At 52.5% G+C, this 26,566-nt stretch overlaps 11 protein-coding genes across 11 annotated transcripts; 5 read left to right on the top strand and 6 right to left on the bottom strand.

Annotated features, from left to right (window-relative positions):
• Positions 1-6: 6 nt before the first annotated feature.
• Positions 7-1,368, bottom strand: N7539_003643 (glycoside hydrolase 5 family protein; the record flags this gene model as incomplete). Its single annotated transcript, XM_056933245.1, has 4 exons — positions 7-311; positions 378-506; positions 573-1,196; positions 1,269-1,368. 4 exons carry the CDS (start codon positions 1,366-1,368, stop codon positions 7-9), a joined length of 1,158 nt encoding a protein of 385 aa, XP_056790786.1.
• Positions 1,369-2,742: 1,374 nt separating this feature from the next.
• On the top strand, positions 2,743-3,105 carry N7539_003642 (uncharacterized protein; the record flags this gene model as incomplete). The annotated part of the gene is made up of 1 exon (XM_056933244.1): positions 2,743-3,105. One exon carries the CDS (start codon positions 2,743-2,745, stop codon positions 3,103-3,105), a length of 363 nt encoding a protein of 120 aa, XP_056790785.1.
• Positions 3,106-5,051: 1,946 nt separating this feature from the next.
• N7539_003641 (putative mitotic spindle checkpoint protein (Mad2B)) lies at positions 5,052-5,945 on the top strand (the record flags this gene model as incomplete). The annotated part of the gene is made up of 1 exon (XM_056933243.1): positions 5,052-5,945. The coding sequence occupies one exon, from the start codon at positions 5,052-5,054 to the stop codon at positions 5,943-5,945; it is 894 nt and encodes a 297-aa protein (XP_056790784.1).
• A 1,569-nt stretch (positions 5,946-7,514) lies between these two features.
• N7539_003640 (WD40 repeat domain-containing protein) lies at positions 7,515-8,450 on the bottom strand (the record flags this gene model as incomplete). Its single annotated transcript, XM_056933242.1, has 1 exon — positions 7,515-8,450. The coding sequence occupies one exon, from the start codon at positions 8,448-8,450 to the stop codon at positions 7,515-7,517; it is 936 nt and encodes a 311-aa protein (XP_056790783.1).
• Positions 8,451-11,901: 3,451 nt separating this feature from the next.
• On the top strand, positions 11,902-13,086 carry N7539_003639 (uncharacterized protein; the record flags this gene model as incomplete). Its single annotated transcript, XM_056933241.1, has 1 exon — positions 11,902-13,086. The coding sequence occupies one exon, from the start codon at positions 11,902-11,904 to the stop codon at positions 13,084-13,086; it is 1,185 nt and encodes a 394-aa protein (XP_056790782.1).
• Positions 13,087-13,358: 272 nt separating this feature from the next.
• On the bottom strand, positions 13,359-14,744 carry N7539_003638 (putative sister chromatid cohesion protein Dcc1; the record flags this gene model as incomplete). The annotated part of the gene is made up of 3 exons (XM_056933240.1): positions 13,359-13,687; positions 13,762-14,528; positions 14,626-14,744. The coding sequence occupies 3 exons, from the start codon at positions 14,742-14,744 to the stop codon at positions 13,359-13,361; spliced, it is 1,215 nt and encodes a 404-aa protein (XP_056790781.1).
• Positions 14,745-15,523: 779 nt separating this feature from the next.
• Positions 15,524-17,175, bottom strand: N7539_003637 (ANP1/MMN9/VAN1 family protein; the record flags this gene model as incomplete). The annotated part of the gene is made up of 4 exons (XM_056933239.1): positions 15,524-15,757; positions 15,828-16,147; positions 16,237-16,922; positions 17,111-17,175. The coding sequence occupies 4 exons, from the start codon at positions 17,173-17,175 to the stop codon at positions 15,524-15,526; spliced, it is 1,305 nt and encodes a 434-aa protein (XP_056790780.1).
• Positions 17,176-17,268: 93 nt separating this feature from the next.
• Positions 17,269-17,466, top strand: N7539_003636 (uncharacterized protein; the record flags this gene model as incomplete). The annotated part of the gene is made up of 1 exon (XM_056933238.1): positions 17,269-17,466. One exon carries the CDS (start codon positions 17,269-17,271, stop codon positions 17,464-17,466), a length of 198 nt encoding a protein of 65 aa, XP_056790779.1.
• Positions 17,467-18,200: 734 nt separating this feature from the next.
• Positions 18,201-19,449, bottom strand: N7539_003635 (glycosyltransferase family protein; the record flags this gene model as incomplete). Its single annotated transcript, XM_056933237.1, has 2 exons — positions 18,201-18,590; positions 18,814-19,449. The coding sequence occupies 2 exons, from the start codon at positions 19,447-19,449 to the stop codon at positions 18,201-18,203; spliced, it is 1,026 nt and encodes a 341-aa protein (XP_056790778.1).
• Positions 19,450-21,487: 2,038 nt separating this feature from the next.
• Positions 21,488-21,895, bottom strand: N7539_003634 (uncharacterized protein; the record flags this gene model as incomplete). The annotated part of the gene is made up of 1 exon (XM_056933236.1): positions 21,488-21,895. One exon carries the CDS (start codon positions 21,893-21,895, stop codon positions 21,488-21,490), a length of 408 nt encoding a protein of 135 aa, XP_056790777.1.
• A 3,229-nt stretch (positions 21,896-25,124) lies between these two features.
• N7539_003633 (putative cofactor for methionyl- and glutamyl-tRNA synthetases) lies at positions 25,125-26,528 on the top strand (the record flags this gene model as incomplete). The annotated part of the gene is made up of 1 exon (XM_056933235.1): positions 25,125-26,528. One exon carries the CDS (start codon positions 25,125-25,127, stop codon positions 26,526-26,528), a length of 1,404 nt encoding a protein of 467 aa, XP_056790776.1.
• Between the last annotated feature and the right edge of the window lie 38 nt (positions 26,529-26,566).

The raw sequence follows: 26,566 nt of genomic DNA, 5'->3' as shown, positions 1-26,566 counted from the left end.
AGCAAATTAGTGGCGACGAGCATGTTTGATAGCCTTGACATGGTCCGTCACCAGTATGGTGTAGTTTGCGGTGCCTCGGTAGATGGTGTAACCGTCGTTCGGAGAAGGTCCAGTGGAGAGCTGATCACCGTATTGCCAGAACGTATCACCAGCAATACCCTTTGTTTTCAAAGCAGTCTGCTGCCATGGCGCTTCAGATGGAGCATGTGCGAGGGATCCATATTCCTCGAGCAAGCACGGCTTGCCTGCTTTCACGCAAGCTGCGCCGTGAGCTTCGATCCAGAGGTTCCCCCATGAATCCTGTTCGCTCCCTGGGAATAAAAGTATAACAGTCAATAGGTGCAATTAATCACAGAGGAAGCGGTAGCATCACTGACATTGACTGGGATAGAGATGAAGAGTTCCAAAGTCGATCGTGGGGATTTGAATGTTTTTCTCAAAATCCACTCCTTCGTAGTAGGTGAATGGATAAGAGCCATCCGATTGAGTGTTAAGACCCATTCCCTCTAGTTTAAGCAAGACAGGTTAGCCGACGTCATGCTCACCTTGGGGCTTGAAGAACCAGAACTTACCGTCCCCTATGCAAACCATCCTTGTGGGCTCGAGCGACTTGATGAACTCGCTTGTGCTCTTGGCCCAGTTGTAGATGACACTTGTGTCACATCCTCGGCAGCGAGGCTCATTCGCTAGCTCCCAGGCAAAGATCGTTGGTGATCCCCGGTACCGAGAGATGACAGCCTTGATGTAGTCTCTGTAGGAGGTTTGGGAGGCCTTGTCCGTGTACCATGTGGTGGCATTGCCACCAAAGGCGGTGTTGTAGGCGGCAATGCCTCCATAGTCACTCCAGTTGTTGACAAAGTTGACGATAAGCTTCACGCCATGAGCCTCAGCAGACCTCACAACGTAGTCCAGACGTTGAAGTCCATCTGGACCAACGTTGATGGTGGACTGGCCGTTCTCGATATGGTGAAACCACACCCGACCGTCCGTGGGGACCTCATTCACATCATTGAATCCCCAAACTCGAAGGACCTTGAGGCCAGATTGCTTCAGATGTTTCATCACCATGTCCACATCGGCATTACTCTTCAGGAAAGGGATCCAATACGAGTTACTTCCTGCAAAGTAATCCGGCCGCCCATCAATCACGAAATGTAGGCCATCTTGACTGGGTGCAGGGAGCCTTAACTTGACGCCTGTTGGATGTTCTGAGTAGTCAGTCAATGACAATTCTATGCGCGACTCTCAGATGAGGATGAGGTGTCTACCTTCCACGGATCGCTGCTCCGGAGATTGGTCAAGTCCGACAGCATAGCCTGCGGCTAAGCCAGTCCACAGAAGGAAGTTGGCGAGCAGAGTCTGTCTCATCTTTGATTTGGAAAGACAGTGTGCGAGATCTTTCTTGGAGTGTGGACTGTTCGCTAAATGGCCTTAAATTTCTGCGTATGCAATCGATGCTCATGTTCTATGGGCGCCAAACGCCATCCTTATAGGTTCGGCCGCGTTCTTCACGAGGCCCGAGACCGGTATAAGTTGCGTCCATCCTCGATTCACTCCGCACTCATCACTGTGCTCCTTCGCCAATCAGTAAAATATCGCAACATGCGCAGATTAGTCTTGAGCTGATGGCTCGATTCGTGTCAAAAGGAGATTAGAGGTGCTGGAAGAAGCGGTTTGGAATTTGATCGCAGTCGCTCCGTATCAAATTGGGTCAGGGATGGCGGGACGCTCCATTGCTCTAAACGGCTCATTCCTGACAAAAGCGTGATTCGCACAGGCAACATAGAGCTGTTGGGGCCAATGGTGGCTTCTTGTGGCGCTGGCTGTCACCATTCTCCAGCGATCAGAGACTCTCTATGTGTTTCCCCAGAACGATTTTGCCCGCAGGTAAGTAATTTGGCGGGGAAGACTACAAGCCCCAAAGGAGTAGCCACAGGACCAAGTGCCAAAAGTCGATGCATGATTACCCCAGATTCGAGGATCATGTGCACCACGTGGCTCAATGCGGAAAACTGCTTGAAATCAGTGGCATCTCCCACCAGTCACAGTCAGACGAATTCTCGCTGATCGCGACCTCATTGTATGAGCGATCTCTTGCACCGATCACTTGATCCCTAAATTGATACGAAATGGATCGTTCGCGGTCTCACTCCGAACAATTGACCTGAAGCCCGTAGGGCCGAGAGGTCTCTTATGCGATTCGCAGTATGAAGGCAACACCTATCTCCTGTCCGCTTGCGACAGATTTACGGCGGGTGAAGATTTGGAAGAACTTCCTCTTTCTCTTCCGCGCCTCAGACATTCTGTGCAATGACCTGAGAAAGATCCGTCTTGTATCCGGGATGGACATTCAAGCCTCGTCACACCGCGAAGCTACCGATATCCAAGTGCCTGGTAAGGTGCGTGCGGGGAAGGGACCACCCCTGAGACTACTGCGTCACGTGGCCAATAGTCGGTGAATTGCAGAGTGCAAACTGCAGACAACACTTTGCGTGACTTGCTCAGTGGAGATGAGAATCATCGGCCTTCGCCTAGCTCGCATGTTTTGTTTTCTTGGCCGACAAAAGAAGGGCCGTGCGGTACAAGAGTGTCATCTCAATGAGAGCAGGGTTTGAGCCCGTGTACGGCATCCATGCGACCCTTGTGTCTGGCGGCTCTCATCCAGAAAGCTTTTAAAATCGAGCTACAAGCAGGGCTGTGGTTCGTCTCGTTCGACCAGCAACCTCGCTGCGGAAGAGCAACATGCCCTTCGGCAGAGATCAGGATAGCAGATGCGGCGGCTCCACCTGGTGGGAAACCTTCCATGTCAGTCCGAGCTCTGACGGTCGATCCTCGTTCCTTCCTGAACGAGTCAACATCCAGTTGACAAGATCGCAATCCGAGGCAAAGATTTTCGGAACTCCAGGCGATATTGAAAAGAGTGTCACATTCCTGCTCGATCATCGACATCAATGGGATAATAATCATGTCATGTCCCCGACCACCTGGGGATACCAAGACATTGATCGATTGCAATCACTCGAATCAATAGTCCGCATCCCAGTGGGGATTCCCACCGTAACTCCAATGCAATCCAATGGCAATACAATGGTCAATGGTCAATGATCGTTGGGAGTTTGAGACATTGTAAATCAAGATCATGCTGCCGTCAACCTGGGATTGAGGATGCGACCAACTCCCACTGGTTCCGGGCGGGCGCGGCAGCAGAATTGCGGTTCCGAGCGGGTTCCAAGTCTCGTTCGTGCTTCAACCCCCGGTGGTTCACGCAGCTGCCAGCTACCTGATCCTCGAACCGAATTTTGGTCTTCCGTGGTTGTCTCCAAGACTCACACCAACAAACAATAACGGCACTAAAATTAGGCTCGATTGATGTTTATACCAGGTCATTGAGATGTCGGAGTCAACAGGAAAAGGGAGCGGCTGATTTCCCTTTGATATGCGTACTCTCACTCTCCATGCCCGTGTCGTCTATTCAACAATGCTACCTACATAACTCCATCTCTTCTCACTGGTCTGATGACGATCACATCGCTTGCCACCACCTGCTGCTGCACCGGAATTGTGCAGCCCTATCCCACCGACCGATCCTCCAATAGATCCTCCAGGCATCTGAATCTTGTTCTCCGCTGGATTATGACTGGTAGCAAAACACCATGATCGGCCCTGCCTTCGCTCAGCAGACTTGAGACTCCTTCTGGAGCGCTCAGTGCTCACCGCGACAGGTGAGGACTTTTAGGCAAGTCTTTAAGGACGATGAAAGTAAGTTAGTCAAAGGCTCAGAAACACTACTATCTCCATTTCATACCGGGTCACTTCTGCCAGTCCGTTCCAGCCATTCATGAAGGGCCTTGGACGCATTTGACGAGTCTTTGTTGTTCATTTATATTCTTACTCGAAATGGTGACTGTTCCCTTCTAGGTTTGTAAACGTGAGCTTTGCAGTCCAGGTCCAGTAGTGTAATCGAAGCTATGCCGTGCTACACGCCTTGAATAGGTGTCCTCGTAAAGAACATATGTCTCTTTTTCCTCCTGTGCGTATTCTAGCTGCTGCAACTGTGTGTCTCCTGGAATAATCATCATCGCCCCAACAAAAATTCCTATCCCACACACACACACACACACACACACGAGAGGCGAAGTTCTGCAGCGCAATGACGCAGCCACGTGACGAGAATCGTCACCGTCCGTGGGTTTGTCTTCCGCTCTCTACTTTTCCTCTCCACCGAAATCACTGAACATTGAGAGATCTGTGGCTGAGCGTTACCTCCGTCATTCCCTTGACTCTTGTTGCTTGTATACAAAATTTCTCTGAGCGTTCAGACCACGTCTCCCAGCGATCTTTATTTTTCTCTTGTCCCAGCCCACCGCGCTGAATTTCGGCTCTCCGTCGGTTGCTGGAGCCCCTCTTCGCGCTCCCCTCCCTTGTCTCTCTCCCTGAGTGAAAGGGTAGTCGATTACTCGATCACCCTACCTTTTCAGGTCCTTGAATACCTCCTATATTAGGACCTCGGCCTCGACACCTTTGCTCTCCTATCTCCCTCATGCTTTGAGGGACCGGCTCCGATTGTTTTGTCCACCCAAGCGTACGTGTGTCACTGGAATTTCTATATCCTTCAACCGCCCCTCTTTCCCCTCTATTGTCACCCAGAGGGTTCTATTTTCGACCCCACACCTATTTGGACCCTTGTACAATCACATTCAATCCTGTGCCCGACAACTTCTTCTTCTGGTCTCTTCTCCTCTGTACGCGAACTGCACTACTCGTGAAGACCGTTTGTTGGAAGAGTCAGAAAGCAAAGAAGAGAACATTTCCGATTTTCGGAGCCGACCGCAGCACAAACCCTTCCCTGGCACCTGCTTGACCTGGCTGCCCGGACCCAGGATATGAATTTTTTTTTTGGTGACACATTCTCGGGACAACCGTCATACTGATCGCTTCGTTACCAGTAGGCAGAGCGATGATTAGCTTCAGGGTGGAACATCATCCAAACTCTTCGAGACTCCATCAAGACCGCCTTTGCGGTGGAAACGAGAATCAACCCGGTGACGGCAATGTCCATGGCCAGTGAAGCCAGTAGCGCTACTACCACCGCCGCCGCTACCACCACCACCACCACCATGACCACCTTTTCTGCCCCGCTTCCTGCAACCAAATCGCTGCCCACAAATCAGTCAGCACTAGCGGCCTCTTTCACGAGCTTCCTCACTGTTTCTGTTCACCAAATACTCTTCTTGCGGTCGGTCTATCCCCGGGCCACATTCCTGCCGGTGCGAGCCTACAACTACCCCGTTCGGCAGTCTCGTCACCCGAAGGTGTGTGATTATATCAACGATGCCTCCATTGCTGTGGGCACAGAGATCTTGAAAGGGACCATCACAGCTGTCAGTATCATCATTTCATCTCTGCGCACCAACCAACCGCTGGAGCGGTATGCCTTTGATCTCTCCGGGTTCCCTCGCGTCCCAGCAGGTGATCAAAACACCACCTTCGAAGGAAGGAAGGATGACACATCCGCTTCAGGTGTCCCTGGAGGCCCTGCACCCACCTCCGTCGACCTTGAGGCCCAGTTTCGGGCATGTCTGGCTCGACTGGCGTCAGCCTGCGCTCGGTTGACCCCTTTACCACGAGACGATGAATTCAGCTTCACTGTATGCATTGAGGTCCGAGAGGATGCTCTTCCGCCGGCAGGAACCACTAGCGAAGAACAAGCCTGGATTGTGGCCGAGCCGGGCAAGGTTCATTTGCGGTCCTGCACTGCTCCTTACTCCGTGTCCAAAGTCCGGAATAGTGAGACTCAGCAGCAAACCGCACCTCCGGCCTCAAATGGTCGTGCCAAAACAGTACCTGTGCGTCGAGTAGAGGCCGGAGAGCTCCGCTTAGAGCTATGGGTTGAAGAGGCTCGTCAAAAATTCAACGAGCCTGTTGAGTCGGAGCCGCAACCCTAAAGAAATAGGAGAGAAAGCTGCTGCTCTCACAGAAAGAGTGGCCATGATTCTCCATCAAGTGACCTCAATCCTCCCCACTATGCTTCGGATAATTCCGCCATTTTCCGGTTCTCTCCATTACGAGATTAAAAGGTTCGAGAGATCTATCGAAACCTCCTCATTTTTCTTCTTTCACATCGTTATCTTCTTCCGTCACATACAAGTTCGTCACATGTTTGATCTCCCATCATATCACCTCCCCCCCCTTTTTTTGAAAGTCCAGTCTTCACATTGCGTCCAGTCCTTGATTTAGCGTGTCTAAATAATCGAGCATACCTGATGGACAAAAGGAATGATTACCTATCGATCGCCATTATCTGTAACAACTTGAATGTGACCAGTTAAGAGAACTCGTGCCTATAAATAAAAACCGTGTCACTAGAGTTGACTCCTTTTGGAGAAACTACATGAAGACAGACGACATATCTATTGAACTCTGCAGATGCAGCTCCGTTCGGTTGACCGTTTAATGGGATATCTATAGATATATAAGGAGGCATGTGTTTATGAATCATTCTTTTTTGTCTTCCCCTCTGCACTGTCCTTTTTAAATTGTCCTTGCTGTCATTCTCTCTTGAAAGGCGGGCTGAGGATTTGTGTGCCCCCTCCCCATTTATTCGTCATCGTATCCTTGGAAGGTGATTTAAGAATCAAGTCTGATACCGAAACCAACAGGACCGAAATAAAACCAAGCCACAGGAGTTTTGTCACAGCAGCAGAAAAGTTGTTCTCCCATTCATTGGCCCGTAAACAAGAGGAGCATGACGGACATCTCCAGTCTCAAACGAATTGAGTCTCCCAGTGCTGGACCATTGACGGATATGACGACCCTCGGTATCAAAGGGTATCATATTCTCGATCCAGATCTCCCAAAGCCAGCGACAAGAGTTTAAAAAGTCAAGCTCCCAGCAGGCCCGATCCTGTCGGCTTTTTCAACCCTGTCCATGAATGTCCAATCGGCAAGTGCAAAGGCCACCGTCGGTACCGTCAGTACCGTCAGTACCTGCAACTACAGGTGCTTCAAACCCGGTATTTGATAACAATGGGGTGCCGTCATCTCCAGAGCGGGACACAGGCTGTGTCGAATCCGCCCACAGTCGGACGGATTGGGGTTTCATGGGTTTGCCCTTCAGTATGGCCTTCATATCCGAAAGATTTCGTACCTGGAGGTTTTAGGTCCCTCGACAACCGTCCTGACCCAGGACGATGAACCGCAATGAGGCCCAGTCGATGAAGGACCAGAAGGACCTGTGGCCGTAGGAGAGAACTTTGACACGGAGGGACGACATGGTATGGATCTCAGTCATAAACGGACAAGACAGACATTGAAGCCACTCAAATGTCCCCGCGCCAAAGACCAACAGTTGTGGTGTTGGGATTATTCGGCAGTGATTCGACGCGAACATTCTTGGCAAGCGTTGCTACAAAAGCTTCGGGCTTTCATTGAGCCATCGATGTTTGACGGATTGGTCGAGGAATTGATAAACAGGGTTGCTTTGTTTGTTCGAACATATTCAAACCGACCCCCACTTATTGACAGGACCATACTTGATCATCGGTCTCCAGAATTCGCACCGTCATATCATCGGCAGTAGATACGACGAGCTTGCCGTCGCGAGAAAAGGCCATGGCCCGTTCCCATCCCTGGACAGGACCTAGCTTGCCACAGGCGGTGCCTGACGTGGAGCTCCACAGACGAATTGTCGAGTCGTCCGCGGCAGATATCACCATGCTGCTGTCTGGGGAGAAAATGACATCCTTCACCCAGCTGCAATGGCCTTCGAGGAGAGTCGATACCGCCCCATCCCGCCACAGCCGCACGGTACGGTCTTTGGACCCTGTCGCCACCATCGACCCATCTGGTGAAAAGTTGACAGTCCGCACGTAGTCCGAATGGCCTGTGAGCACGGCACGGCATTCTCCCGTCTGCACATCCCAGATGCGGGCTGTGCAGTCATCGGCCGCAGAGGCCAACAATTTGCCATCGGGCGAGAACTTGACGATTCGCACCCACCCTTCGTGGCCGTGGAAGACTCGAAGCGTCTCGCCTGTACTCAGATCCCACACCCGGACCGTTTGATCATCCGAGGCGGATGCGATCAGTTGTCCATCAGGGGAGAATGCAGCCGATCTCACACAGCCCGAGTGGCCCTGCAAGGCCCGAGATACCGCGCCGGTGCCAATCTCCCAGACCCGAACGATCATGTCGTCCGAGGCCGAGGCCACCCTTTGGCTATTTGGAGAAAACGAGACGGCTCGAACAGGGCCTGAGTGGTCCTTGAAGACGCGATGTAAAGATCCCGTGGCACTGGTGCCCCAGATCCGAACGGTGGCATCGTTCGAGGCGGATGCGGCCATTGTGCCATCCGGGGAGAGGGCCACATCCCAGACCCAACCGGAGTGGCCCTGTAACGTGCGACGAGGCACCAACTTGACATCTAGGGAGTTGGCGGTTTGGTCCTGCATTGGTGGCGGCACCAGTGACCCTCTTTTTTTCCTCATTGTCGTGTTCTTGTTTTTTTTTTTTTTTTTTCTTCCTTCCTTTTTTTGGGGGCGACTTGCTCCCAGCCTGTCTCGTTCTCCCTCTTTCACTCTCACTCACTTCCGCTATCCTCGAGGCGCCGGTTCAAGTCCAGGTATGATGGCCAACTGTCGTGATCAGATCGGGTGAAGATCCTTCCACACCATGCGGTGACACGAAACGGGCCCTCTCTAAAAGGAAAATCGAAATTGGGGAAAATCAGTAGGAGATCCGAGAAAAGACCATCCAAGGAGTAAATTGGAAGAGATTGGATATAGAACCGGTATTCTGAGTGGTGATATAATGAGATGGGTTGACGTCGACTGGTCACCTCAAATCTGTGGAAAATTTGATCCAGGCTTTCTGAGTCTGTTGTCTGCTGGATTGTTGTTGTTGTTGTTGTTGTTGTTGTTTTTTTCTGGTGCTCCAAAAAAACTCGTCTCCTTTCCTGGTGCCACTCTGATGTGAGCTTCGAGAGGTTCTTCTTGTCCTATTGCTCTTCTACTCCAGAGCCTATGGTTGTATTGCGCCTGGGTGGTCTAGTCGGTTGTCGTTTCACATCTGCAAATTGGCTGATTCCCCTCATTTTCCGTGGCCGCTCTCCAGATGAGGATTTTCCCCTCCATCGTCGACTGCCCCCCCCCTCCAACCCCCAATCGCCGCCTATCCGTCATCGGGGATTAGGTAAGCAGTATGCACCGGCAAGCGGCAAATGAGTGGGACGGACTGGATGGAAGAAATGCTCGGGCCAAGACACTGCTGGCCAGGATAGGTTAGGTGTGCTGTGTCCCATCATAGTAAAGAGGGAAGATTAAGAATCCCGTGATCTTGTACAGTGGTGAGCAATCCCCAGTGGGAAGGATGGGATTCCGGGAAGTAGTCAATTTCACATGGCATTCCCCAAGCCCATACATACGACGGAGACAGTGATCGTGCCTGGACAGAGCAAAAGTCTTTTGCAAGACTTGGGAGTAGTTGCAGCGGTGAGGATCTGGGGTGTTTGTAGCCTTCCAAGTTGTTGGGCTCCGTGGAAATGGATCACTTGACCTCACCTGGCTGGTAGTCTGTCACTATGAGAGGGGGTTCTCTCACGTGTTCCTGGGGGTCAGCACATGACAGGGTCTCGCTTTCAGTCTGCCTGGCGTCTTTTGTTCGTTTGAGCTGAGTGACAAAAGTAAGAAATGATCACATGGTGATAAGGCGGAGAACGCGAGTCAGTTTGATGAGGTGTACATTCAACATTGTACAATACTTTCCGATAAGCCACTGCACTCAGCCTATCCAGGTACTACTGTACTGAATCTACTGGTTCTCAACTTCTCATACTTCAAGTCGGTCAACAAGGCTAGAGTATAACTAGCAGGAACTCTCTATGAGAAGTAGTCGTGTCAGGGGAACAATTGTTTGGAATTATAGAATGGACCTAGTCAAGGTGAGATGATAAGTGACTACCTAATACCTAATAACTCCATTGCCATCATGCTATCCGGATGAAATGCCTATCTATGCGGAGTTGCAGACTGCGATCTTGGTGATACCAGGTCAGACACCGCTTTATTTTGTTTATCTTGATCTCGGGCCAGTACTTGGATGATATCCGACCAGTAGTGGCATTCTCATCAAAACCAGCTGCTGACCTTGCAGGCATGACCGTCCCTTTCGGGATGGTCATCGCATCCGGTGGTACTGCTGTACTGCTCCCTTAGACTCAGAATGCACCACCTCACTAATACGCTTCCTGGGAATGCCCATGCGTGGTTCTTCCAAGAAAAGTCGGCAACTCTCTTTTCGTCCGATTCCCACCTACACGCTAACGGCAGGACTAGCCGGGGTGACCGACTAAGGTTCCATCGCCCACACGCGGGAACATTCTTATTCCATGCAAGTCTGCCATCCGATTTGCAGACACAAAGACCGGAGAGCCTCTTTCAGCGCCTCCTCTCACGTCCATTGGGGGGAAGCAACAGGTGAAATCTGGTCTCTGTTTTACAACACCACCCCCCACTGTTCTCATACATCACATACTACTATAACAGTAACTAGTGAGTTCGTAACTGGTAAAACTAGTAAATACTCAATAGTAAATACTAAATTCTTCTGGTGCAACCTCGTAATCTGGTCTCTATGCGCGCTTTCTGACGCTTGTTCTCGGCTGGATATGACAAACAGAAACCCTCTCCGTCGGCCGCCGCTTTCCCGCTAGTCACGTCCAGAAGCACTTGCAGCCTGCAGGCGCGGTGATCGGTGATCGTCTCTCCTTGTCTGCTTCCCTCGGTGGCTCCGACGATGACGATAACGATCAGGATCATTCCGAGGCTTGTAACCCTTGAATCCTTGATCCTGGGGGCTACTACCCGCACCTCCACCACCACGTCAACGAGTATATGGGTGGTAAGGACGGAAGGAGTAGAGAAGAAGGAATCAGAAAATAGACGGGAGACCAGCAAGATAGGATAGGGAAAGAGAAGCCATGGATCAGTCCCTACAAAGGACCTTCCATTTCGGCCCTTTTCAGGTGCAGTGGAACTAAATGGTACTAGTGTATCAAATGGTGAATAATAATATCATGAGAGATCATTATCTCGCTGGACTTGCCCGATCTGCTAGTGCCCCCGTGGCCCCCCTCTTCGTAGGGTGTGTAGGGCGTGTATCGTGACGGTGTATATCATGCCGCGAAGGGCCCTGATCATCCGTGGAACCAGTTTGGAAAGAGGTTATCCACCTACCGGGGCACTATTGGAGATTCTTGTCAACCCCGGATTTTCTCGGGCTGTCCAGTCACTCGATTGTCCAGTGTTCCACTTGGACAGTAGAGATCATCAACGGCTTTTTCACCGCGTGGTTCTGGGGATATTGTCCTTGCTTTTGCATATATCTCACGCGAGACAGGAGAATTCTGTTCACATCTTTTCCAATTGTTGGAAGTGAAAGAAAACGGAATCCGAGCTACCAATAGAGCGGAAAAGGACCCGATCATCTGATGAGACCGCGATACAAGTCGACAAAGACAAAGCCTTAGCCGACACATTGGGTTGACTCGGTCCGCGACGTGATACGTGATACGGGATACGACCCGCCTTTCTCTTTTTGGTCAATCGATCTGAGCGCTGGAGACTTGGACTGGAGAATCGGCAATTTATGCAATCAATTGTGTTGCGCGAGACGACAACCCCAAGCTTGCTGACAACTGCACACGTTCATCAACAATTCACGGCACATCAGAGCTGTAGACCCCTCGCAAAGTGAAAGACAAGCGCCAATCGCACGATCTTCTTGTTCTTTCCAAGGATATTCTTCTCAGATCAGCACTACTAGATCGCGGAGATTCCACCATTCTTCTTTTTGAAAAAAGAAAAAAGAAAAAAAAAGAAACCGTACAGCAAAGGCCGACCCAAGATGATCGCTGCAAATAGTCCCCATCTCCCGGACGGAGACTCTCCCGATCTCGTCCTGGTTCCTGCGACACCCCAGGAACGCATCGCCGCAATCAAACTGAACAGCGCGGCCTGGAAGGGTCCCCTGGATATTGACGCGTACATTGCCCGTGAGGACCATCTGCACAATCACCAGCTCGTCCGAGATGGAATGACCTGCTGGATCTTGGTGGATGGCTCCGAACCCGAGGGCGACCGCACCATTCTCAGCTCATGTGAAACCTATCCCAAGAAAGCCCTGCTGGCTTACCAGGGTCAGGTGGAAGAGGTGTCGACGCATGGTATTGGAAGTGTGTACTCTCGGCCCGAATTTCGGGGCAAAGGTTACGCCAAGCGCATGATGGAGGAGTTGGGCAAGAAACTCGAAACGTGGAAGATGGAGAAGCAGCCGCGGGGCAAGACCTCCTTCACCATTCTTTTCTCGGACATTGGCAAGAAGTTCTACGCGCAGTTTGGATGGCGGCCGTATGCCGCGGCGCACATGGTGCTTCCGGCTCGGGCAATGGAAGACACGGACCAGGTCTCCGAGTCGAATGGAACGAGCAATCGGGGTAAGACGCGAGATCTGCTCGCCGAGGACGTGGAACGAACAATGTGCCATCCAAACATCATCGCCGACTTGCGCAACGAGCTGCAGCGGGCCTCGAGCAAGTCACAGACCGCGCAGGTGGCCATTCTGCCTGATTATGACCACTATTCTTGGCATTGGGCTCGTGAAGAATTCTTCGTGCAGGAACTTTATCCGGATCGATCACCGCCGTTGATCAAGGGTGCAGGAGATGACGACGCGCATGTGTATTGCACCTGGAACCGGAACTTTGGAGACACTCCAGAGAACAGCGTGCTGTACATCCTGCGCTGGGTTTATGATAAGCCCCAATCGGCGGAAGAGGAGCAAAGTCTGATCCAGGCCATGGTAGACATCCTACGGCGAGCTCAGCACGAAGCCAAGGATTGGGGTCTCGCCACGGTCGAGTTCTGGAATCCCGATCCGATCTTGCAAAAGGCCGTCCAGACATTGGACTCTGATGTGCAGGTCGAACATCGTGAGAAGAGCAGCATTCCGAGTCTTCGGTGGACGGGTGACAAGCATGGGTTGGGTCAGGAGGTGGAGTGGGTTTTGAATGAGAAGTATGCTTGGTGCTAGTTCTACGTTGGCTGAGACTTTTTCTTGCCTCTCTCTCTCTCTCTCTCTTTTTTGTTTCTGTCTCGGTCTTTCGCGTTGCATTCGGAGGACCCAGCATGGGATTCTTCAGCGCGTGCATGTATGTTGTGGCTTTTGCGGCGTCATGCGCCGAGCTCTTTTTGATTCTCACAAAGTAATTGCGGTATCTATCAGAGGAGGGAAGATAGTTCAACGATCTACCATCGCCCTCATCCAGTACCGTCTCATTTTCTTCCTATTCCCCAATTCCACCATCAACGGCGTTTGGGATTCTTTAGCAATTCGTGCCAATTCCTCGTAGATTTGACGTTGGCAGCAGCTGCTGGCGCTGAAGCCGAGCCCTTGCTCGCCTGCAGCCGTTGCGACGGCTCAACATAGTATATCGTCGTAGGGTCAGGATTCTGATATGATCCCACCGGCAATTTCGACAAAGCGACCTCTTCCCTCCAAGCCTCGGGCAGACAATCTCTCCAGGCATTAATGAACTCGCTTCGCCCAATCGCTGCCATTGGCGTGGGTGCTGTGGCTGCGAGATAGGTCTCACCTACCCAGCGAGCGCATTCGATCTTGTCGAGGCTAGCCCCTGTGTCATGCCCACCATCGAAATTAGCCGTCATTTGCCTCAGAGATGGAACTTGGACCCATCTTTTCACTTACACTTCAGCTCCGCAGACAGCGGGGGTCTCTCGTCCCCCACGCTGACCCTCCTCACAACGGCTTCGAAAAGAGCCCGTGGGAACAGCGCATTCACCCCATCGTCCTCACTTTCATCGTCATCATCATCATCCAGCACTGACTTCCAGAGATCCCTCACAAGGAACTGCTTGTTCAGATCAATCCCCTGTAACGTGGCCCCCTCAACCACACGCTTCCAAATACCCAACCTCATCCTTGCAGAAGGTCTCCAACAATGACGCCGCCGCTCATCCGCAAACGCGCATATCTCCATCCATCCAGCCTCACACTGCCCCGACGACACAGGGACATCCGCAAACACTCGCTCCCTTAACACCGTCGCATCAGCATCACCAGACTCATCACCAAGCATATCCACATCCACATCCCCATCCCCGTCCCCAACCCGCCGATCAAACAGCGCCAAACTCTTTTCCAAAAACGGCACCGCGGAGAATCCATCCTGCGGCGTGTGCAACTCCAGCGTCGATCCGCACTTTGCAATAGCGGCCACGGTCCCATCGACGAGATTCAAGCTCTCCTCAGTGGCGCCATCGCTCCCTCCAACCACTTTGATATCTTCTTTCGACACGCGGCCCAGACTTGGCTGGAGGATGTGCAGCGAGTTCGAGGACTGGACTTGGCGGATTCGGTAGGTGCGAGTTGGTGTGCACAGGTTGACGTATTCCAGGGCGTTGGGCTCGAGAACTGCGCGGGCAAGACCGAGCGAGGGAGACTTGATATGGAGGCTGAGTATACGTGTCAGTGGGATTTTTTTTTCTTGGTAAATGTCCGTCTCGATGGCTCCATCTGCGGAGGGCATATTATCGTAGAGCCCCGACTTACCAAGGCGCATCCTTTGATGACAAGAGCTCCTCTAGTTCTGGGGTCAATTCGAGAAGTCGGAACCCTTGCTGGGGTTGTGTGTTTGTGAAGAGAATGCTTCGTGAAGCTTGAGTCGCCATTATGTGGACTGTGAATGATAATGTCAATGTGAATTAAAGCCAAGCTTCAAGTCGCGTCTTTTGAGGTTTCCCGGCCCGCGTGGAGGACGCGTTGGGTGGGAAGCACAGACCACCGTTTAATGGGATTCCGGGATCCGATCCCAGAATGGAAAGCGATGCTCCCCTTGAAACGACGTCAAGGACAATAGTGATGGCAACGGGCCATTTTATTGTAACTCGAGAAACTACGACATACTTGTGTTTTTCACGGACGAGCCTGTTGCTCAGATAAAAGTCATCGAACTATCCTAGTCTCCAAGACTTACCGCCGAAGCAGTGACTGTGACCTGCCTTGACCACTGGTATCTAACTTTTCAGAATGAAGACACTCATGAATTGATTTTGAAGATAAAAAAGCTAAGGATGAGAAATCTAAATGCGTGACTTCTAAAAAACCGCCTCCAAGATGCCTACGTAAACTCCAAGGCATTTGCCCAAAACGTGTTCATATCCCCCCGCGGAGAGAAGGGCCCGGTATGTCTGCAGGCGTGCAACATTGTGTAAACTCAAGGCATAGAGTCGATGGAAAACGCGAAGCCCCGAGACAAATGCATAATTCCATTATCGACCCTTTCTGATGCGCAATCTCTCATATCGGGATCAAAGTCCAGCCAGCTGAACGGAAGCTCAAGGATTAGCATGAAGCTTCAGAGAATTGAAACCGACCCAATAGTCTTAGCATCACACGCCGGCGCGCCGTATCTTGGGGTTCTTCGATCGGCCTTGACAGGTCGAGTCTATCAGCCTGACTTCTCGCTAGAACCTGCATCGGACGCTGACGAGCGACCAGATTTTGCATCATCATGACCCTTCTCCTGCTCTTGAGATTGGCGCTGACGCTCCTCCTCTTCACGGGCTTCGCGTTCTCGGTCCATCTCCTCCATGTGGCGCAAGTCATCCAGACTCGGTTCATACAAGTGCCAAATGGTGTAATGTGGGAGTCCAATCACAGAGAAGTTCATACGTCTGGCCATCTGCAGGTCCAGAAAAAGGCATTAGTAAACTTCACTGCCTGGGCATGGAAGAGCCAGAAGGTCGTCTTACCTTTCCAAAGCCTTCCGTCTCCGCATGCTTCTCAAAACTAAAGGCCGGGAAATGGACTCCTGAGCGGAAGACGCGCGCCTTGGCCAAGATACTGACACCACCGATGCCGTCGAGCTCCATTTCCATGTCGGGATCGCCATACGGGTCGCGGAGGTAAGCCAGATGAGGGCGCCATGTTGCGTATTCCGCATACCCCTCCACAATGACCGCATCCTCATCCAGACTATCAGCTAGGGCCAGTGCCGTTTCTGACTCTTGCCACGAATTCAGGTCGTAGGGTTGCTCGCCACCGAGCCAATCTGGAAGTGGGCGCCAGACGTCTAGACAGAAGCAGAGCGAAGACAGGATGTCAGCCAATGTGTGGAAACAAGTGAATCGGAGGGAAAAGGCAAAAGGACAATCAACCTACTGGGAACGGTGACATCCTTGTTGTGTCGCATTAGGTCTTCAATGATCGTGGTCGGGGCGGTCTCAACGTCCGCATCTCGCCAATAGACCCAGCTGTGGGTGGGACGTAATGTTGCACTGAGTAGCCAGTTCCGGGCTTGAGCCATCAGTTTTCGCCGGCTCGCCTGAGCCTCAAAACCATGTCGACTTTCCACGTCCTGCTGCACTTTCTGACCAAAGTCCTTCTGAATCACGGAAATTTCACCAAAATTCATCTTCGGATCCGGGTCGTCTTGTACCTCCTGTAGCATACGAGACAGCATCTCCATTGTGTCGTCGCGCGAGTCGGAGACCAAAAAGGCCAAGTCGATCAGGTTGTGCGGGTAGGTCAGGTTGCGAAGGTGCGAGAAGAACATGGGTAGATGGGACGAGGCATCACGTAACGGCGTGAGCATCAGCACGCGCTCCCCACGCTCCCAACCCTTTTCCGTTCCCTGAACATCGGAGAGATCATAGTATCGGACCGTTTGGAGATGATGCAGCTCCTCCGAATGATTGACGAGTCCGAGAGAGATCGCCGGAAGAATGGCCGCGCGCCAGGACGGGAAGATGAGGAGGAATAAGAGGAAGGAAATTCCGCCGAGGAGAAGGAGTCGGTGGAAAAGCTGTCGTCGGCGGCGAAAGGCAGGCTGTGGGCGAGGCTGAAAGCTGCTAATTCCATCGTCACCGGCAGGTAATTAGCTCATCGTTTCTCGTCGATCCATTGGCGTTTGGACTGCAGAGCGTTAAGCCCCTCGATTGGCGGGCTAATTGGAAAGGTCATGCGCAGTCTTGAATGCCCACTACTTCAAGAGTCGCTGCGAATGCGCGGACGACAGAGAAGGGCAGTTACGTACCGATTTGACGCGATGGGGAAGGGAAAAGCCGAATGGCCCTTCGGAGAGGCGTAGTGCCTGTTCATCGTGGATCTGCCAAGACCATGGAGAAGTAATTGGTAATTTCCAAAAACTTTAGGGGCCCTGGAGAGCCACTCGTCGCTCTCACGCCCTTGACGATGATCTCAGAGTCCCCGCTCAAGATGGATTTGGAGCTGTCGATGGGTCAGGCACAGTATCTGCCGAAGGGTCGAGGACGGGGAGGACGTGTCCCTCAGGTAATCTGGAGCTGGGTTGATAAGAAGAAGAAGAAGAAGAAGAAGAAGAAGAAGATCAAGAAGAGGCAGAGGAAAGAAGGAGACGCAAGTGTCGAGTGAACCGGTGCGCGGGACTAGGATGACGAAAGAAGAATCTAGACTTCTTGCCAGCAGTTGCAGTTGCAGCAGATGGCTTGCAGATCACAGCTCACTTCAACCACACCCGCTGAGAGTAGTAAAGTAAGTGTTCCCAACTCTCGAGCGCTGGGTCGATCCCGCGCTGAGTGCGCCCCAGTTGGCGACTAATCCGGTCGGCCGCTTGCAGCCCACCCATCGAGCACCAGCAGCACTCGACAAAGAGCTTGTTTTCGATGCTTCCTCCAACTTCCAAGTGTGCCCTTGGTCATAGACATGTCCGTTGGCCATGTGGCAAATCGGAGACTGCGGACAGGGAGGCAGAAAGTTGCACGAAACGACTATTTCCGTCATGACGCCGACGACGCCGTTCCTGCTAGATGGCGCCAAGATCCCACATGGCGATGTCATCGGGCTTTTATGAAGGTTCAGTCTTTGCTCGAAATAATATGGGAGTGTCTGCGTAGTTGACGGCGACGCAAGAAATATGAGTCATTTACAGTAATCAACCGACTTGGGTGATCGATGTTCAAGATACAGTCATTGCGAGAATGAGACCACGCCTCGAGACAAACTATGTACTTGTTCTGGTCATTGACATTTTCCGAGCCACGCTGATAATGCAGATCATTGCCGTCAAATTAGCCGCCATCTGGGCGAGAAACACACCACTCTCCGATTCTTCATTGCTCTTGTCCACCGAAAGGAACCAGCCTCGTTCAAAATACCATCGGGGTAGGGCTCATCGAAGCCGGTGAATTCTTCGCACTCCCGTCAGTCTGCTGCATCATGCGCAGCAGCAGTCGCTCCATCGCCGCCCCTTCGTGCAGCGTCCTCAGCACAGAGGCGGCCTCGTATTCATCGTCCAGAATGAAATACCGCTCTGCTTGTTCCACCGAGGCTTGACGAAAGGCGACTTTGGCGATCGCCTTGGCGGGAACACTGGCCTTGTTCACGGCGCTGCGAGACATCATCCGTAAGATTGGGCCGAGTCCCGACCGGGTTTGCTGTGCCACCTTGACGGACAGGGGGGTCCCCGTTCGGAGATGACTGTCTCCTACCATGACCCCGGGATCCATGGTGAAGACGTCTAATGAGATATTTGTTGTCTGCGCGGGGGAGGTCATTGTCAGCCGAACAGGTTATCGTGTGACATGATTTCTCTATACATTGATAAGTGAAAGGGGAAATGAGAAAAAAAGAAAAAAAGAAAAGCAGGACGAGCCCAAGTACGTGAGCAGAAGAGGAGGGATGAATCTAGTGAAAAAGGGGCAGTAGAGGCATAGTTCAACGGTTCCAGGCGAGCTGAAGGATGAGGAAATTCAGACGTACACTGGCCAAGCTGCGTCGCAAAGCGTACAGCGCCACGCTCGCAAGTAACTTGCTGCTCCCGAAGCGAAGACTCGCCTCCTTCTTGGACAAGACCGTCCCAACCGACCGGGATGATTCCTCTCGGTCGTGATCAAAGTAGTCCAAGCGCCCATTCGACGCCTCTGCACAGCCAACGTAGATCACCTTGGCACCGCCATCGGCAGCAGTTCCGCCGCCCGCGCGGAAGGCCTCCAACAAGCTCACGGTGAGAAGGAACGGCGCCATGCAATTTGTCTGATACACCGGGTCGTACCCATCCACGGTAGGCTCATCGACCGTATACGAGGCCGTCGCTGCGGAATGGATCAGAGTGTGAATGGGGGGGATTTCTTTTGTTCGAACGCGCTCGATGGTCTGGAGGGCGAAGGTGTGGACTGATTGCAGGTCTGCCAGGTCGAGCCGGAGAATCTCGATGGATCGCGGCCCGATGAGACGGATGCGCTCCGTCAAGTCCCGCGCATCGGGTTGACTGGGATCCCGGGCTGTGAGGAGGAGATGTGTGAAGGGTTGGGTTTTGGCGATGGCGATGGCGATTTCGGAGCCGAGGGAGCCATTGCCGCCGGTGATGATAACGGTGCCTTTTAATGATCGGCCCATTTCTTTTGTAGGGCGGCGTGATATTCCTGGTGTGTGGATGTCGAGTGTGGGTTTTGCTGAATGTATCCCAATCGCTCGAGGATCGGTTTACCGTGCAAGGCAGACGACGCGGGATGTTGGCGGGGGTCCCTCTTCCAACTCGCACGGACTGGGGGGGTTGACTGTGGTTGCGAATTGATTGTCCAACGGGTTCCCTTTAGGTAAAGATGAACGATCCGGCGTTGACCAAAAAAAAGTGGTTGAGAAGTACCCGGCAGTCGAGATGAGTCGTGAGAGGTGATTTTAAGGGGATGCCGCGAGGTCAGAAGCGAGATTCCAAAGGTAAAGTAGAGTAGTAGACCATGTATACAACCGATCTCGCCGCAGCGAAGAAGAAGAGGGAAGGGAAAAAAACTTTGAACTAAGAATTTTAGGTTCCATATCATCGTCATGAACTATTTACAGAACTGCCTAGGGCACTTTTGGAGACCTTTGGAGGGGTCCGGGTCAGGTCCAGCCCTCCGCTGGTGGATCACCCAAATTTCGGGGCTGATCCATCGGCACCGAGACATACCTGATGGATGCACTCCTATCATACTACTATGAGTATGAGTATGCAGGGATCTCGTTGACAGCTTTTGTAGTGAGAGGTCAGTTTGCCTGCACGGACCTTGAAGCAGGGTCCATAGAGCGCACTGTGGGCATTTGAGATTCGGAAGTATACTTGCTCTCTATGAACCTGAGCCGTCGTCATTGGGCTGCGATGATGAGAAGCCCGAATACTGTATAGATAGTGGAAGAAGAAGAAGAAGAACAACACCATATGAGGGCTGTCTACATGTCCATTCGAGTGGTCAAGTGGGCACTCGCGATTCGAACGGTGGGACCCGAGTCCCGAGTCCCGACAGGCGGTTCCAGCCGAGCCTTGGATCCGGGCGTTTGTGCTGCCGGAGTATGACAGTATGTACTCACGTAGCATCGAAGTAGTACGGTTGAGACGATCGATGTGAGAAGATGACCAGATGACCATCGTAAGTCCATTGATAGGAATCGTCCGATCCGAGGCAGTGGTCATCAATGACGACTGGATGTTCAAGGTGGTATTGGGCTCTTTACTTCCGTCCGGTGAGGCTTTTCAACCTCATACACTAGCTTGGTTTCAAGCCTCTCCGTCGAGTATTCTCATGTTGGCTTACTTCCACAATCATCCAGCTCCCAGTCGGGTCTCTATGCCGCATTGTAGCCATACCTTTGGTTTGAGCAAATCCACCTTCGGCCGTCAAAGTTGCGGCGTGATTGCCCCCCGTGGATACCCAACCTTGACCACATATACATGGTGGGTTCTCGAACATGACCGTTCGGTCTGGAACCATGTGCTACGACCTTCGGAGGCGTCGCTTTTCCCGGCTATGGCTGAGGACGTGCATATGCCAGCTGATCGAGGCCGATCCGGTGGCGGCGTGATGCAAAGGGTGCTCGGGATTGGCGTTTACGGATCTGATGGGTACATCACTCCCAGGTTCATTGAAGTTGCCGTACTTTCTAGGCATACTGTACTTGGATTGAGGAGTATTCTAGATTCTTAGTATGTACTTGAGTTGAGTAGTATTCTAGATTCTTAGTAGACGCTTGGGTAGCGCTTAGCTCACCGAGGGCGATTCATGCATTTCACGGCAGATTGAGCTCCACCACTGCGACATCAGGGCCATCGCCTGTCACCAATGGCCCACTTCCAACATACTGTTGGAGTCCCGTCTGAGACAGTCTGGTACGATGAGAGTAGTAACTCCTTGTGGCCTCTGCCATAGGATGATACAGATTCAACTATTGTGTTTTTGTTCTATCCCAATCAGATTCTCATTTATAAGACACATCCAAACCGCTCAGGTGGCCAGGTCAAATGGCATATTCAACAAAAAAGAGAAGAAGAAAACCAAAAAAAAAAAAAAAAAAAAAAAAAAGATACATGAGATATATGCTCGCCTCATGCACTCCAAACTGACAACTAGAAGACCTTGGGCAAGCTACGCATGTCCCGACAGACCGGATCTTTCCACAATCAACCTTTTCGCGACAACAGGCCCTTGAGAGCCTCCGTTTCACCTTCCAGTCGCGACACCTTGAGCTTGAGCTCGTCCCGCTCACGTCGCATCGCCGCCAGTTCATCCTCCAGGTCTTTCATGCGGTCCACTCGTCTCTGGCGGGACCTGCGCGCCGCGAGGGTGTTCAGTCTCCGCTTCTCGATGCGCGATCGATCCACGCGAGGGGTGGTCTCGTCGCTGTGAGAATTTTGCGAAGTGGGAGGACTGGATGGACTGGCGCCGAGGGAAAGGGGTGGAGAACAGGAGTCGTTGGATCCCCGATCAGACCGCGAGCCCAGTGAAGTAGGCTGAGGAACGCAGTACGACCAGCCATCGGTGGTCATGGGAGGACTGTCGTGAAAGCTGGTCGGAGCCGGTTGCGGCATGGAAAGATCGTGCGAAGAGGTGGTCCAGTCTGTCAGGATGGAAGACAGACAGGGTTCGGCCCACAGATCGGATGGCTGGGACGCGGAGAAGGGATCATAAGTCGTGGTATAGGGTAAAGAGGTCGAAACGCCGTCCAGCGGAGTCGACGGAGAAGAAGAAGAAGAAGAAAAGGTGGAAGATGACGGAATCGCAGCAAAGGACGGATCGAAGGGTACAAAGTGATTGAAAGAGTGACCGTCATGAGGATTCCCATGGAGTAAAGAATCCACGAGGACGTCGGAGGGAGCGCTCGACAGCGGTGGGCTGCCAGAAGAGCTGGCAGAACAGGAAGGCGGCCATGGTGCTGGTGCAAACGGTGGCCGACATGAAGGGATACTTTAGTTGGGCCTAAGCGGGCCCGGGGCGCGCAAGTGGGAGGGAAGAGGGGAGCTGTCGCGCAGAGGTCGACAGGTCGTGGAGGACAGCAATTCTTCGGTCGTTCGAGGCCGAAGGGACGGGTTGGGGTCTTGGAAGGAGAAGATCTCAGCGATGGACCGGGACGTGAGAAGTTATAAGGCGTCGAGTGACCAGGATCAGACGTGTAAGCCCCCTTCCTCGTCCAGACTACAGAGTAAGCCGGAGGAGGAGGAGGAGGAGGGGGTCAGGACCCAGACGGAGACGATGCGGAATGAGGAAAATGGAGAGCGACCGTTGGAATCGGGACCCACCGACCGAGTGGAATTGTGATGACGGATTGGACAATGGCAGTGCAAGACTCATGGTGACTCATTTTAGTGCGAGGTCTGACGGCCCAAGTCTAGGCTAATCAGGTTGAAAGCAATCAGCCACGGACCACCTTTTGGCGTGCTTGCAGTGAAACATGCGGTATCTCCTCGAGCACGACCGTAAGAATTGAGGAAGACTGCCTGAGGCACGTCTTCGACTACCTCATAGGTACCACCATCTGTGTGAGATCCGGTAGAAGGGTAGAGTCTCAGCCAGCACCAGACCAGAGACTGCCCTGATCCTCGTGGTGGATCTGTCTGCAAAACGCCATGGAGAGCTTACCTTCGTAGTGCCGGTCCGAGGTCACTTTGGATAAGATCTTATCGACGGGTGGATTCCTTATCTGCTTGTCTCTCCGCCTCACCGACTCTACTTCCGCCGGCTCACGTGGCTCGTTTCTTATCGGGGGCCAAACTCTGCTGTAAACGGGCCTCCGTCGGCCTTTTGCCCATCTACTCAATCGAGAGCAAATGAAAGTGTTTCAAAGCACAGTAGAAGTCTTGAAGGAGTACAAGCTGCCGAGCTGTCTCGATGATCCATCACTATCTGGGAATGCTACTCCATATACAGGACTTGGCATCAATTCCTCTGCTTCGACGATCCGTCTACAAAGTACGAGCTCGGTCACATGATATCGCCCGATCGACATGATGCGACCATTTGTGACACCAGAGCGATACAAGAGAGTGTGCACGATACACACCATACAGGACAGAACTACCGATCAGTCAGGCCAAGCAATACGAGATCCAGACTCTGTCCGAATGCCTGAACATCAATGCAAATGTTTTGATAGGGTCGAGGGCGTGTGACATACCACAGCCTCTTTGGGAGCAGGACTGAAAGCTCAGGGCGGATATGATAATATCATACAATCATCGTAGGTAGCTGACCAGTTGATCCAAGATGGATGATTTTCATGACTTCTACTTTGATTCACACGTATTGTTTACCAGCAGGTGAAAGGAAGCCCGCTACTCCAATTCGAGGGCTATGAACAGTATATGAGTGGCACCAGATTGCGAACCATACATGGGGTCAATTCACGTCCTACGTACGGGTTTCGTCTCCACTCCAAGCGATGTTAGCTTCTTGAAGATATCTTCAATCTCGAGTGCGGTAATAGCTTCTTCCATCCAATCATATTACCTAGAGCTTGTATCTATCTGATCAGGGGTTTGAAGAGGCTCTCGAGCTCGTATAATTCAGAAAAAAAAAACAAAAACAAAGAAGACTTGAAGCTATGACTAGATTTCTTATCAGGTCCGATGAGTCCATTCTTCCAACAAAGTTGGGATGTAATTGCATGAGACTAAATCACCTCTTATTCGCCTGGTCTGAGCCGCTTGAGATCCTCGGAGCCCAGAGTAGTGAGGGTATAGTATCTGAGCATGAGTATGGACACCTTGCCGTCTTTCTCTCCTCGAGCATACCGCAAATGCCTGTCCTTGTGCAAGATTACATGAAGTCCGATGAGGTAAACAGGTCAGAAACACAGCGCAATTCTTCGTTAATATACCATGGAATTACCTCGTTCCGACACCCTCCTGACCGGACGATGACACATGTGATACGACTTCCAGTTACCGGTCTATAGAATTCAAAAGAAGCAGATATCGGCGTTCATGTCACGGTAGTCCATTAGGCACAGAGGGATTCTTAAGTGCTCCATCTCGAGCACCTGCCTCGTGCAACTGGCTACAGGCCTATTGGCGGGCAGTGAAGTTGCCACCAGTTCTGCTCAGACTGATCGTGTACCCAATCTGAGAATAGAAAGTCATCAATGAGATCAAAAGCTTCACATACCAGGGACCCTCGGCAAATAGCCACGGTTTTCCCAATGCCACGGTCAAATGGATAGAACTCGAGTGGATTCGTCGAAGTCGAAAACATTCATTTCTTCATTGATTTTTGTCTGTCCTTTCATCCGTGGAAGTGTAAGCCTGCCGATCATAGAACACGATACGCAGCGAACTGAGCCAGACGACATGATGGCAGTCATACTCATAGCAACCACAAGAGGCGCAGAACCTTAGGAAGGTCACACCGTCACAGTATGAAGCTTTACCCTACGGACAGGTGCAGTTCCATGGAGACCGAGCGTGCGAGGTGGACGCCCGCGGGCTCATCGGATGAGTCAGCATACCTGGCCCCCGGCGCCGGCGAGGAAAGACGACACGAGGGGGAAAAAAGAAAACAAAAAGCAAGAGAGGCAGGGTATCCAGGTTGACATTGCGAGATAGATATCCCTGTTCAGGAACATCACTTTGATCAACTTTCTTCGCAAAAGCATAAGTAAGATCCCACGCCACCGTTGGGATCTCCCTCAAATTGTCTTTCTTCAACTGTGTGCGCCTGTTGCGGGCCCGACCAACGACCCCGCGGGTCCCATCTTGGACTTCGATCCGTGCCCCTCCACGAATCTTTTTTCTTCCATATCTTCTTCGACCACAGACTTTCACCATGGCGACCGCAGCTGCCCCCGAGTCATCGCTCCTCTCCCTCCTCTACCGCTCGTATCCGACAGCCGTGGCTCCCAATGCCACCGAGCTCGACTATTCGCAAGCCTCGTCCAAGATCTTCCCCCAAGTGGATTTCAGTGTGGCGGAGAACGCTGACGTCCAGACATGGATGAACACCGTCACCGGCTTGAAGGAAGCCCTGGCCAAGAACGAGAAGGAAGTCATTGTCAAGATCTTGAACCAGCTCAACACCCACTTGGCCTCGCGAACCACTTTGCTGGGCGCAAAGCCCTCGGTCGCTGATATCGCCGTTTACGCCGTGTCGGCGCCCATGGTCGAGAAGTGGTCCTCCGAGGAGCGCACCGGAGAGAAGGGTTACCACCATATCGTGCGCCACGTCGACTTTGTGCAAAACTCCCAGATGTTCGCTCTGCAGATCCCCGAGGAGGAGAAGGTCGTCATTGACCTGCAGGATATCAAGTTCGTGCCCAAGCCTGTCGACCCCAAGGAGGAGAAGGAGCGCAAGAAGCGTGAGAAGGCCGCCGCCGCTGCCGCCGCGGGTGTTGCTGCCGGTTCCGAGAAGCCTCTTGTCGTTGGCAAGGGTAAGCCCGAGGCTCCTGTCGAAGCTGCTGCTCCTGCTGCTGCTGCTGCTGCTGCTGCTGCTGCTGCCGCCGCCGAGAGTGATGCTGCCGCTGCTGCTGGTGGCGCTCCCCAAAAGACCAACAAGAAGGAGAAGAAAGAGAAGAAGGAGAAGCAGCCCAAACAGCCCAAAGCCCCTGCTGCGCCCGCCTTGCCCCCTACCCCCTCCATCATCGATCTCCGTGTCGGTCACATTCTGCGCGCCATCAACCACCCCAATGCCGATTCCCTGTACGTCTCAACCATCGACTGCGGCGACGCTCCCGGCAGTGAGAACACCTCCGTCGACGAGGAGACCGGCAAGACCGTCCGTACCGTCTGCTCCGGTCTCAACGGTCTGATTCCCCTCGCGGAGATGCAGAACCGCAAGATCGTTGCCGTGTGCAACCTCAAGCCCGTCACCATGCGTGGCATCAAGTCTTGCGCCATGGTCCTGGCCGCTTCTCCTCGTGTCGCCGAGGGCGAGGACTCTCACGCCGGTCCCGTCGAACTTGTCAACCCTCCTGCTGATGCGCCCGCCGGTGAGCGTATCTACTTCGACGGCTGGTCTGAGGGTGAGCCCGAGAAGCAGCTGAACCCCAAGAAGAAGATCTGGGAGACCTTCCAGCCTGGATTCACCACCACCGAGGATTTGGAGGTGGCATTTGACAAGAGTGCCGTCCCCGTGGCCCAGGAGCAGGAGGGCAAGCCTGCCGTTGGTAAGCTGGTGACTGCCTCCGGTGTGGTGTGCAAGGTTCAGAGCCTGAAGAACGCTACCGTCCGGTAAAGCAGACCAGGGAGAAATGAAAAAGAAAAAAAAAAAAA

The sequence above is a fragment of the Penicillium diatomitis genome (genome assembly GCF_028827545.1).
Source record: "Penicillium diatomitis strain IBT 30728 chromosome Unknown utg000004l_segment0_segment0, whole genome shotgun sequence".
NCBI classification, from domain to species: domain Eukaryota; kingdom Fungi; phylum Ascomycota; class Eurotiomycetes; order Eurotiales; family Aspergillaceae; genus Penicillium; species Penicillium diatomitis.
The sequence above is the reverse complement of the archived record's forward strand: the minus strand, read 5'-3'. Positions and strand labels throughout refer to the sequence as shown.